This window comes from Polyodon spathula, chromosome 3, assembly GCF_017654505.1.
Source record: "Polyodon spathula isolate WHYD16114869_AA chromosome 3, ASM1765450v1, whole genome shotgun sequence".
In the NCBI taxonomy this organism is placed as follows: Eukaryota; Metazoa; Chordata; class Actinopteri; order Acipenseriformes; family Polyodontidae; genus Polyodon; species Polyodon spathula.
In genome coordinates this window covers 15,349,456-15,363,617 of record NC_054536.1, presented here as the reverse complement: position 1 = coordinate 15,363,617, position 14,162 = coordinate 15,349,456, and the positions used below count along the sequence as shown (strand labels likewise).

Below are 14,162 nucleotides of genomic sequence, written 5' to 3'. Positions count from 1 at the left end.
TTTCGTTTTGTATTCAAAACGAAAATCCCCTATTGCAAAAAAAGTTACAAGAAATAGATGTCTACAATTATTTATTTCAGCAATTCAAAAGTATTCATACCCTTTGATGCTATGATAGTATTGTCTACAAGGTGCTAGAAATGTCAAACTTATTCCAGAAAAAGTAGAGAATGCTGGATTGTAGGTGAACATTCTTAGAGAGTATCAGGGGTAGACATATGATGATTATTGTCATTACCAATAAGTCAATATGGGAAAAAGTAAAGAGCTATCTGAAGACCTTAGGCAGAATACTATTTATTGTCATAAAGCTGGAGAAGGATACAAGAATATTTCTCCCAATTTCCCAATTTCAACCATTGTTTCTATTATCAAGAAGTACAAGACTCCTAATACTGTCATAACGCTCCCTCGGTTGGAAGAAAGAAGGTTCTTTTACCAAGAACAAGTAGAACAATGATGAGGAAGCTTAATAACAATCTGACATTAAGTGCCAAAGATGTTCAAAGTGAATTGGCTGCAAGGGGGACTGGGGTTTCCATTTCAACCATAGGTTGAGTATTGCATGGTGAAGGTTTCAATGGTCGCAGGCCAAGGAAAATGCCACTCTTAGGAAAACCTCACAAGGACAATTGCATAAAGTTTACATGGTAAAATGGATTCCATAGCATACTAAAAGATATTGGCCAATTATCTGAAACCCTCCGCTACAAAACTTGGTTTAAAGCGCAACTGGACGTTTCAACACAACAACGATCCAAAGCAAAATGGCTAAAGAAGAAAAAAAGGTTCTGGAATGACATAGTCAAAGTCGCAATCTAAATCTGATTGACAATCTTTGGTATGAGTTGAAGAAGGCTGTGCACAAGAGAATTTTAATGAACTAATACAATTTTGCATCGATGAATGGTGAAAAATCACTAAAGAATCATGCCAAACGCTCATAGACAAATATCCTAATCGTTTAAAAGAGGTTATTCCTAAAGTTGCCTGAACTAGTTGTTAATTAAATTGTCCATATCAGGGTATGAATACTTTTGAATTAGCATGTTTGGAGTTTTGCAAAAAAATAAATAAATGCTGAAATAAATAATTGTTGACATCTATTTATTGCAACTTTCTTTCCTCATCCACAAAAGAAAAAGTTTTGCTACAAAAGATTTTTCCTGTAATTTGTTTTTGAGAAATTTCTAGAAATTATAAATTTCCTTTGGGGTATGTAAACTTTTATCCATTAATGTTTCTTAATGATAACGTTTTTAAAAAGTAGCGGGGGTCTGAAAAATACAGTGTTACACGTCTCCACGTAATGCTACAATTGTTTAAATAACACATCCTGACAACTTTTTACACTTATAACTGTAAAGTATGTTTCAAAGCTCTTTTCAAAATGGCCGCTGTAGTGATGGGCTGTATAGCATTTTTTGGAACTTACTCTTTGAATCACAATAAAATGTTGTCAGTCACTGTGTGTTGTATCTTTATTGGCCAGCTGGTGTTTGACCCCTGAATATTTCCATAGCAAACTATCAGTGTATCTAGAAACAACAAAGTTCAAGACAATATAAGAAATACAATAATAACATTCTCAGTTTGACAGTTTTCATTAAAAAAAAAAAAAAAAAAAATGCAACTTCTGTTCACCTTTACTATCTATTGTTTCCTGGTGGATCTTTTTGATCCCATTCAAAATAATTGAATATCAGGTCTATTACACTGATAGTGTATACATTTTATTTTCTTTCGGAATAGTCAATTTTATAACCATGCACACTGCAAGGTGTGTGTAATTTCACAGCAATGCACAACTTGCTGTGTCTTTTTGCTTAATTACATTGTTTTTAATTCCTGTTGAAACTTATGATAGTTTCCAAATATTTTGTTTACTTTTTCATAGCTCTTTTATAATTGTTCAATCGTTAAAATATGATTGTTTGGACAGGGACACCTATACAAAATATATAGTGCAATGCATGGCCTCCATATACACGTTACACAATTTACAATGAGCTATTAAAGTTAAACAATGATGCTTATAAGTATTTGTTTTAAGAAGCTACTGTATTTACTTCAAGGAATGGCTACTATAAAAAGTAAAATTAATGAATTTAATAAATATTTAGTACAATTTCAGTGTACTGTAGCAATTGTCGTAGTGGAGGTATTATGCAGTAACATCATTCAGGAAAAAGTATTCAGGTACAGTATGTTTAATATTTTTTTAATCAATGGAGATAAACTACTGCAGATGACTTCAACACTCATAAGCATAAGACTAAAAATATTCTCTGTCTGGTAGACAAAGTCCTACAAAACTGTATATCCAAAAACATTGATAAAGAATGTGAAGTGTATAGAAGCTTTTTATTTTTTAAAGGGAAGTTGACTATGCAAAGTCTTTGCACATCCCCAGTGCAAAGATGAACATTATTGTCTTAAAATTGGTATAGCCCCATGTTCACTACAGTTCCTAAAGACAAAAGAGCATTTTATCTTTCAGTTTTGATAAACAGTGAAGATACTTCCCAAACTTCAAAGCTGCCCCTAACTTTCTTCACTGTTTGCACCCCCGGAGAGATATACGCTGCAGCTTCTTCATTTTACCCCTCTGGTCCAGGTTCTTGCTTTTAATCAAGCTCTCTTCAGCCTTCTTTTGCACAGATGAGAGGTACGAGTTTGCACAATAGCTGGGTCTCTTGAAGTATCTTATCAAATCATATGCTGGATGCCTCACTGGAAGGGAATAAATAACATGATCACAGTTAACAACACATCTTAATAAACCTTTGATTTAACATTAGGGTACCTCTGCCAGATCTGAAATATTAGGTACTGGTTCAGAATGAAGCTCTCTTTTCTGCCTAATATTCTGTATCAGAAATGTTTTGTGAAGGCTTCCCCTGCATATACCATACAGTAATTTACAGTCAGTGTGGTATTTGAGATTAATGCTTCTAGTTCCATTTCATTTTCTAATCAGTAAGAGAAATGGGGATTTGCTTCTTTAAAAAACACCAATACCAGCCTACCTAGGGTTCTTTCCCACTAATTTGTGCTGTAGTTTAGTAGCACACATGCACGCATGCACACACTTTTCAACCAAAACCTCACACCAGTACAAGTGTGGTCCAACTTTTGTGTTTCCACAACTAACTAAAAAGAAAAAGATCTTACTTGCAAGTAAAGGATATTGTTTCTGAAATTTTATCTAAATATACTTTCAACATAGCATACCTCTTACAGCCATTATTATAACAAAATATTTAACATTATTATAATTCCCATTAAGTTTTGAAGGACAGATCAGTGAGTCTTAAAATTCTAATAGCTGCTTAGTTTGCAATAGATTAATGCAAGCAAGCCAGTACGAAAGAATAATAATTTGTTCATTAAACATTTCTGGTTGATGGTAGTATGGAACCATATTTATGTGATTCACTTTGTATAAATTAATAAAACATTTAAATAATCTACTTTCAAGTATGATCAAATATAGCCATACATGTTTGTGTGTGTTGATTTAGGATTGAATTACTTCAGTTTTGTTGACACCAGGGGGCCGATCTTTGATCTTCACACAATCCCCTCGCTAAATTTGTGCCTTGCAAAAAAATTGTGCTTTGGCAAAAAATGAGATATTCCAAAACAACACAAAGCAGTTGTGAGACATTTGAATATAGCAGTTTTTTGAGCAATTCACAAATCTGTTTGTGCCTCGCAAAAACCATCTGCTCATTCACTACCAATACAGCAACTGCACACAACAGCCAAGAGAGAACGCAGAATGATGGACCGTCACCATTAGTAATTGCATTACCCCGACAAGCTGCTATCAGTGCTGTTGCCATAGTATATACTTAACTCCAGAGTGGACTTACTCTGACACTATTTGAGCCAGCGGTGCACAGCTATTGGAACTAGCGCATCACAATTATTGCGCAGAGATTGGTATATTCAGACAAATTAGGGCTTTCGCCCAATTCAAATTTGATTGCGCTATGTGCATATTGAATGTCCACCTAGAATACATTTGCATCTCATGTTTCTATTTACCGATGTATTACCATATGCTAATAGGACCATATTAAAGGGACAGAAGGAAGGCAGTGTGCTGGACAGAGGTGAGTGCATGTTTACACACTCGTCTGTTGGGCATGGGAATACGCTGTAAACATCACTATGATATGCATGTGTTATATATGTTATGGCAACAAAAAAAAAGAGGCTTATTGTTTGTATGTTTTTGCTGCAAATTGACTATGGTGATGCAATATATAGGTTTGCAACACCATCAACTTTAGGTAAACTGGACACGCTATATCATGCAGCATTGAGGTACAATACAAATACAAGATTTAATACTCATCATTGTATATTATACGATTTGGAAGCCTGGACTTCTTTGGCTTTACGCAGGTAGTAGCACTGATATATTATGGTATATAAGGCTATTCAATGTAAATTATATGAATATACTTATTTAAATGAATACCTTATAGCTTCCCATAGTAACCATAGCCTCAGATCTCATTCTTTTTTTGCATTTTAAAATCCCAAATGTGCGTACTGATGCTGGTAAAGGATCCTTTGCTTATTATGCCCCATTGGCCTGGAATGAGTTCCAGTCCAAACTAAAGCTGCAGACCCAGATATCTTTATTGCAATTTAAGAGTAAACTGCATGATTTCATGACTGAGAGTTGTAATTGTTTTAAATAGTTGACTACTTTTGTGTATTTTGATTGTTGTTTTAAATGTGATTTTCCTGTGTCTTAATTGTATTTTATTGTGTATCAAGAACAACAGGCTTGTTTCCGATTGACTTTGCTGTTTTTAATCTCAATGTAACTACAAGGATAATAAATAAGGATATTAATAATATTATATATATATATATATATATATATATATATATATATATATATATATATATATATATTATATATCCTAATACTAAGGTGTCTAGAAGGGCTACTATTCCGATAGTATCCTAATACTAAGTGGGTATTCGGTATCACGTTTTCGGAATACTGGTATCCAGAATACGGACGAATTCATTTGGAGTACCCTGTTTACATGGCATGGAGTAGCTGTTCAAATTTCCGACTATTCTGAATACAACTGGAATCCTGATAGAACAGGACAACTGGAACAGGTACCCAGATAGCAATATGGGTGCAGTCAATTGCACCTACCACCCGCGGCATGTGTGCGACCTCATAAAAACCTTGCATTATCTCCTCACTGTTTGCTCTGGTACTGGTGAATTTAATATGTTCCTCAGCATGTCACAGCAACGCGGTTATGAACCAGTTGACGTGGCAGACACGGCTGACTGGGTGATCCCCATTGTGTCACCTGCTACCTTCTGGAAGGTCCTGGTAGCCAGGATACACATACAGACCAACACTACCAATTGCTCAGACTAAGCATGACTGTGCAGGTTTTTTCTACCCAGGTCATCATGCAGCATGTGGCATAGATGAGTCAAGACGATACCTGGACACGATTTGCTCATTGCTGAGCTCCTCATATGTGTGCCGAGGCTGGTGTACCCTTTCAGCATATCTTCGCCTATGTTGGTGTTGCTGTTGCTGGATGTGCCTTCCATCATTCACATCCACATGTCGACGGACACGCTGCATGATACCCACGTTTCCCATTGTTACCTGTTTGTAGTCAGTGCTGGAATGGTAGTGTGCGCAGAGTTAACACAGTCCTTTTACAAACCTGGTTTTGTGCTTGGCGCATACCTTCGAATATACCAGGATCACGCATATTGTTGGCCACTCTCCCCATATTGCGTGATGTATACATTTTATTTCCGCACAGTACAGAATGGATTGTGATGAGCAAAAGGACGTTTCGAATATGGCAACTTGGCACAATTTCGGCACAACAGGCATTTGCGACGCGCATATCCCTCTGTGCGGTGTGCAAACCTTTCGAATATCGAGCCCCAGATCTTTGAATCTGAGACCACACTTCTGAAACTGAGAATGCTTTCTTGTACAAATGTGCTACCTTGTACAGATGTCCTGATGTTATATACATTTATTTTTAATTAATTTATCATCAAATAAAAAATAAGCTTCTACCTTTTATTGTCGCAACAGTACAATAATGTAGCATTGTAACAAACAGGAACATCTTTTCTACACATTTTTTTATAGAAATGAAAATAGTGAGGAATATAATATTACATTAAACATTCAGAACACAGGTAAAAATAAAACAATGCTACCCTGAAAAAAAAAAAAAACATGTGACCAAAATGCATATATGAAACCAAAACAACAATATTTGAACAATCCAAGGAAGTACACTTCCCCTTCATTTTTTTTTTTCTGAATATTTTTTTATCACGGGGAAGCTAAAGAAACTAAAGAAAAGATCACTAAATAAACACAAAAATTAAAACATTATCTTTAGACAAAAATAAAATGTTACCAGCACAAATTTAATAAACTCTATGACAGCTGAGCTTCACAATAGGAACGACTTGATAAGCTTTGCATTTTATTTAGCACACAAACAGGATCACATTTGTTCAGTGAATATTTTATGAGAACGTACTGTAGGCCTATATCAAATCAGCTAATCTGTTATGAAGAAATATCGGTAGGCATAACATATAAATCATCTTTTCGTGGTATAAAAATAATTTATTAAGCAGGTTAAAAATGCAATGACAACTACCAATAAATATTTCACATATATTTAGAACTAGCAGGAGACAGATAGTTTGTTTAAGGGTTAGCAGAACTTGAGATTTAATTTTAAGGTCTCCACATACCTTTGTTTTTCTTTAGCTATTAACATCTACAATCGTACACAGAACTAAGCGGTTGTTTTTGTGTTTTTTTTATATAGTAACATGTTGATGAATTTGGCACTTTGTCAACATACTGTAATTTACCAAAGACTTTGACTTACTGCTAGACTAAGCATAACAATCAGACGAAAGGCAAGCAAAATGGATAATTTATTGAGGCAGTCAGAATGCTACGACTTGCGATACATACCGCTGAAGATTACTGAATTTCAAAATCACTTCCCTCAATCCGCAAACCTGTTTTTTCTACGTTTGCACGCGATAGTGCTGAGCACAACATTTTACTAGGCAGTGGTCTAAGTGTGGTTTTAGAGTTGAAGCAATGCAGAATGTGAAAAAACTACCATCAGCATTATATGTTTCTGACATTGTCATCAGTCAAAAGATGTTACTATGACAACTGATTCACATGACTCCACAAGATGAACAGAACTGTGAGTGTGAGCGACATGTCATAGCTCACACTTTGTGTTGCGCTTTTGGGAATGTGGCCCTCTATAGAGGTTATATAAGTCATACACACAGAAGTATTGGTATTTTTTATAATCTAACTGTTTTAATAGTTACTAAATGTTATATTTTATACTTTGTATAACACAGAACATATGCTCCTGGGAAAATGACCCCATAGGTGATGCAAATATGAACACAAGCAGTTATGCTGAGATATAAGAACAGATCTGAAGCCTGTGAATTTCAGAATAATGGCAAACGCTGAAGTTTGCTCTGGATTTTTCCAGAAACGCGGCAGCCATACAGTATGCCCTGTTCATTGTGATAGTCATGCTTCAATCGTTATGTCAGTGTCAATGTTTTGAATGCTATATTAACTGTATCACAAAAACAGTATTTTGGAAGAATATGGAAAAGGTTACAATTATGGCTTTATGTAATTAAAGATGCTCCCCTACCCCTTTCATCTGTAGTATTTACTAACGCAAGGGGTTATGATGGGCACTTGGGGTAAATGAAAGGTGTTTTGGAGTGTGAGCTGTTCAGTAACCCTAAAGTAACTAGGTTGCTCTACTTTAACTAGCTTTAACTAGGTTTTTAACTAGTATTTTATCTAATAAAACATTTAATGTTCTCTTTGAGACAGTCAAGTTCATTATAAACACATAAAGACACCCATGGAGACTTCTCATTGAAAAGTTTGTCTAGGATTTCACCATTGTTTTAGTACTTATACAGTATGTGTTTCAAACTTAGTTCATATTTTGGTTCCTGACTACAATACCAATATATTACACGATGTATAATACCAAAGAACTGGTGAGCTGATGAAGACATGGACAATATAAAATATAGATAACTAAAAAACAACTGACTGAGCAAACAACATTGCATTGTTTAATCATAGTCAGGTTTATATATGTAGCAAATCACAAAGAAATTGGAAACAGATTACATGTATATTTCGCTAAAAGCTACTATAAGCCCCAGTCTACAGAAAAATACAGCTTTAATATCTCTCATAGCTAATTACTCAGTGCATGGTCAAGGCAACATTTGTCAGTAAATACACAGTGATTTCACAGAATGATCTATTCAAGATCCAGTAGCTATATATAATTAGAGTACTCTTGTGGCAAGCCACTAATAAAATATTAAATACCTTTAAAAAAGGAGCAAATAAATATGCAAGAAATTACAAACACATTGCACAAAATCTGAAAGACTTGCTCAGTTTTGAAAGTAGCACTATATCAACAAAGCTTTAACTCCTCAGTTATTTAAGCTTTTTCAAAGTCTGTTCCACAGATGTTCATGAAACTCTTCGAATGGAATCTCTTGTTAGTCTGCAACAGTTTAAGGAATATATGTATTAATAAAACGCTATTTTGAAAAACATAAGCTAAAGCTATGTGGTTACTTTTATAAACAATCTATTCTGTTGCAGTAAAAGAAATTCAATTATACCAGTGCTAACTAAACAACTTAAAATGTATCTAAAAATATAGTCTTAGGTGAAATTGCTTTGTGAAAATAAAGGGTCCTGTAATACACATGGACACTAAAGCCCCAGCAATGCCCTTTTAAGACAGCAGCATTGTAAACTTGTTATTTATTATTTACTTGTTATTATTATTAATTAACAGTAAAAAGCCCAACAATCTTATATTAAATAACTACTATGGCGGTGACTGACAACTAGAGAAAGCGTATTATTGACTTTACAATGGCATTAAAAAAAAAAAAAAAAAAAATAAAAAAAAGAAACTATTGCAACACCTCAAAGCTGTCGGATAATCTATTAAGCAGGCTGACACACATGTCTATTACATTGTCACGTCATCGTAGTGTAATTTTATTATTTCTGCATATATCATCTATATTAATAGCACAGTGTATTTTACTTGTTCTATGGCGATCTATACAAGCAATACAAAGCTACAATTGTTTAATTCCTTGAAAAACACCACATTTGTTTAATGTAAATTGTTTCCAACACTGTTGAGAGGTTACCACGGCAAGTGCATACAGAAGCAGAATAAACATGTGGCCTTTCAAACTAATTAATTGGCAGGCATGCTTTGAATTGCAAATAGAGTGCAGATTCTCTTTGGAATTCTCTTTTCGCTTCTGTTTTGATTTCTCTGGTTCATTTTGCAGAGGCTGGCAACTGCTGATTTTCTGTGACCAACAACTGAAATAGATTCAGACTTCCCTCACTTATTAAAATAAGGGTAATTAAAATAAAGACAAGTTCTGCTAGGAACAGCAGACCTGAATTTACCACATTGCGTCTTACAAATCTGTTACACATCACCATGGCTACAGAACAACTTATTTAATTCTACAGTATGGCATTACAGTGTTACAGTGACATGGAGGGCTGAGTAAAAATATTATTTCACCTAAAACCTAATTTATCATGGACAGCAGTGGTAACAGTCCACTTATTCACTGCTCTCAGACCATTACAGCTTTTGGCGAGAAATTGTAAATGTGAGTGCATGACCTGCAAATGGGGTACACATTTTGATCTGGTTATCACTTAAGCAAGTCTCTGTACAGACTTTTAGACCCTGTAGGAGTATACATTGTGATGACATCAAAGGACAAAAAGCAAGACAATGTTATGGAATTATTTTGTTGGCTCCAATCAGTTTAACATGACTGGAGGGGAAAATATTGGCCACAGTTTCACTACATTTATCTTGCACCCCGTTTAAGTAACTCAACCACTAGGTCTATGGTCTTGGGACTAGAACAACACTCCAACAAATAAATAAGTCTTATTTTATTTATACAAAAGTGTACACACCCCAATGAAAACAAGAATTAGTAGGAAACATCTTTTGTAGCAAAAGTTTTGCTTTTGTGGATGAGGAAAAAAAAGTTACAGGAAATAGATGCTTAGAATTATTTATTCCACAATTTCTTTGCAAAACTCCCCAAAAAAAAAAAAAAAAAAAGCTAATTCAAAAGTATTCATACCCTGACAAAGAAAATGAAATTAATAGCTAATTGAGGCCCCTTTAGCAATAATAATAATTTTAAATTATTAGGATACTTGTCAATGAGCTTTTGGCATGAGTCTTCAGTGATTTTTGACCATTCTTCAGTCACTTAACCTCCTTGTGCTCCGTCTTTTGGGTGAGACATTGTTGTGAATGACTGCAGCTGATGCATAGTTCGCACACCCTAGTTTCGTATCTTGTAAAGCGCTTTATGATGGTGGTCCACTATGAAAGGCTCTATATAAAGATTATTATTATTATTATTATTATTATTATTATTATTATAGAAACAGTAGTTGAAATAGGAATACTCAAATCCTTGGAAATCATCTTGTATCCTTTTCTAGCTTTTCTGCCTAAGGTCTTCAGAAAGCTCTTTACTTTTTCCCATATTGACTTATTTGTAATGACAGCAATCATTCTATGCCTAACCCTGTTATACTCTCTAAGAATGTTCACCTACAATCCAGCATTTACTGGACTTCCTAGAACTAGGTTCTGCATTATCATATTGAAATTTCTAGCACTTTGTAGACAATACTATCATAGTATCAAAGGCTATGAATACTTTAAAATTAGATTTTTTTTTGCAAAAATAAATAAAAATATATGCCGAAATAAATAACTGTAGACATCTATTTATTTGTAAGCTTTTTCTCCTCATCCACAAAAGCAAAACTTTGGCTACATTTTTCTTTAAATTCTTTGTTTTCGAGAAATTTCTAGAAATTGTACATTCCCAATGGGGTATGTAAACTTTTGACTACAATTGCATGTGTATATACAGTGCCTTGCAAAAGTATTCATACCCCTGACCAATTCTCTCATATTACTGAATTACAAACGGTACATTGAAATTTCGTTCTGTTCGATATTTTATTTTAAAACACTTAAACTCAAAATCAATTATTGTAAGGTGACATTGGTTTTATGTTGGGAAATATTTTTAAGAAAAATAAAAAACTGAAATATCTTGCTTGCATAAGTATTCAACCCCTGTGCTGTGGAAGCTCCCAGTTTGCACCGATGAAAGAAATTGCCCTAACGAGGACACAATTACCTTACCATTGGCCTCCATCTGTGAACCATTAAAGTTGATGTCACATTTTCTGGATAAAAACCCCACTGTTGAAGGATCATTGGTAATGCTGTGAATCTGAAGGAAAATGAAGACCAAAGAGCATTCTACAGAAGTTAGAGATAAAGTAATACAAATGCATAGATTAGGGAAAGGGTACAAAATAATATCCAAGTGTTTGGACATCCCAGTCAGCACAGTTGGATCAATAATCAGGAAGTGGAAGTTGCATCACACCACCCAGGCACTACCAAGAAAAGGCCGTCCCTCAAAACTCAGCACTCAAACAAGAAGGAGACTTGTGAGTGAAGCCAGAGAGGCCAACAATCACTTTGAAGGAGCTACAGAGTTCAATGGCTGGGAGTGGAGTAATGGTGCACCAGTCAACCATATCAAGGGCTCTGCATAACACTGGCCTGTATGGGAGGGTGGCAAGAGAGAAGCCGTTAATCAAAAAGTACCATCTGAAAGCACGTCTGGAGTTTGCCAGAAAGCATGAGAGTGACCCAGCTGCGATGTGGTTGAAGGTTTTGAGGTCAGATGAGACCAAGATAGAGCTTTTTGGCAAAACACAAAGTGCTATGTGAGCCATAAACCTAACACTGCCCATGCCTCAAGACACACCATCCCTACAGTGAAGTATGGTGGTGGCAGCATCATGCTGTGGGGATGCTTCTCATCAGCACAGTCAAAGTAAAGTAAAGTATTCAACCTCCACACATTAATATTTGGTAGAGCCAACTTTTGCTGCAATAACAGCTTTAAGTCTTTTGGGGTAATTGTGTCCTCGTTAGGGCAATTTCTTTCATCGGTGCAAACTGGAAGCTTCAACAGCACAGGGGTTGAATATTTATGCAAGCAAGATATTTCAGTTTTTTATGTTTCTTAAAAATATTTCCCAACATAAAACCAATGTCACCTTACAATAATTGATTCTGAGTTTCAGTGTATAAAAATACAATATCAAACAGAACAAAATTTCAATGTACCATTTGTAATTTGGTAATATGAGAGAATTGGTCAGGGGTCTGAATACTTTTGCAAGCCACTGTGTGTGTGTGTGTATATAAATCTTACTTCCTTGTCCTACTGGAAGTGCTCTCTTTTAGTTCTGATTTCTCCCTCTCTCTCCTGTCACACTCCTAAGCCATTTTACTAGAACCATAATTAATATTCTTGATAAGCATACAAATGCCTAAGAAATGTATTGGCCAGCAATGAAGATTTACATACTTGGCAGTATAGAAGCAGACTGATATTTATTTCTTGAAAGAAAACCTTTCCACTTTTTGCAAGATTTGGAAGCAGGCCAGAATGCATCTGAGTATGGGCAGTGAGTGGAGCTTCTTGATTTTTATTTTAGCTTGCCTTTATGTTTTTGATATCTCCTCATACCCTTTAGTGAACCTAATAATCCCCCCCCCCCCTATTTCTGGAGATGTTAGATGTAACTCAATGAAATCTTCTTTAAAAGACTCTTATTTACTGAGCTAATGCATTCATATACACACAGTATATTTCACAAAATGGTTTGAGATACTGTAACTTCATTATCCTTTATTTTGATCAGATCTAAATCTACCCTATTCTCTAATCAGGTGTTGATCATTTTAAGTGTTTGGTGAAGCAATCTAACACTAACCCTTAGTTATTTTATGACTGCATTGCTTAATTTACATCAGTGTTCAAAACAGTCTTTGTTCCAATTCTACTGAAGGATTCCACACCTTTCTTATTTCAAGGGATTGTTCTAAATGCTTCTTACAAGGACAATAGCTGTGTCACTCCTGCCTTTGTTCCTGGTCCAGGGATCTTTCTACACACTAAGGGTTACCTAAGTATGCGTGGGCCAGGGTTTGGATTACTTTGCAATTGAGCGCTGTGTGAAAAAGAGTTAGACTGGTCAGTTCTCGGTGCAGATCCGTAGTTTCACAGTTTTTAGGAAGCGGTAATGAGACAAAATTCTCTTTGTTTGTGCAAAAAGCTCAGTCATTGGATTAGGAAATGGAAAACAAAGAAAAAAGTATACATGTCCTGTGGGAAGAGTACTGGATCACTGTACAAAGCCCTTCCCTGGAAAGCAGTTCTTGTTGAAGAATGGAGAGCCTCAGCTAAAAGGGCACGGTTAGTTTGCATCAGCAGAAGCAGAAGCAGCAGAATCAAAATCATTCTTCTCCCCTTCTGGATCTGGAAGAAAAAAGAGACAGTGGCTGGTCAGTTCAAGTTCCAGAAGGGGGAGGGGGGAAGATGCATTTTATTACATTACACCAGCAGGAAAAGAGCAATGACTTGTAACGTTCCCTTTGTACTCCTAATATTACTGATGATGTCATGAATTGCTTTACAATTCCATGTACAAAGTAGGAGTAGGTAAAGGTGGCCACAGAAATGAATAGATAATAAACTGTAGTTTTGTGTATATACCTAGTATTGTCTATGTATTTACCTCAATCTGCTCACTGTCATTAAAGTATTGCTTCCCACATACATTATCTTTGGGTAAAATGAGAGTATTGCCAGTCATAACAGTGCTTTGACCATCAGAATGGCTTCTTCTTCACATATTTACTGTGATTTAGCCAGGATTGTTTATAAGTGATTGACTTTTTTATACAGTTACATGTTGGGGAAATGTAACTCTTAATACTGTACTGTTGCTAACATGGATTTTCATATTTCAATTCAAAACATTTACCAGTTAATGGATATTTATTGCTAGAGATAGCAGAGTGACTGGCTCCACTAAATCATACCTTTTTAGGAATGCTTTGTTAAATGAAAATTAC

General features: G+C 35.2%; 1 protein-coding gene across 2 annotated transcripts in view; it reads right to left on the bottom strand.

The window, feature by feature from the left end:
• Positions 1-715: 715 nt before the first annotated feature.
• LOC121312756 (calcium/calmodulin-dependent 3',5'-cyclic nucleotide phosphodiesterase 1C-like) overlaps positions 716-14,162 on the bottom strand; it is a 120,753-nt gene continuing 107,306 nt past the window's right edge. Inside the window, exon 16 of one of the 2 annotated variants that reach the window (XM_041244486.1) lies at positions 716-2,733. In XM_041244486.1, coding sequence (XP_041100420.1) covers positions 2,555-2,733 — 179 coding nt within the window. In that variant the 3' untranslated portion in view covers positions 716-2,554. Of the gene's footprint in view, positions 2,734-12,401; positions 13,564-14,162 lie in introns of those variants that run through there. The other variant, XM_041244487.1, reaches the window with a different exon arrangement.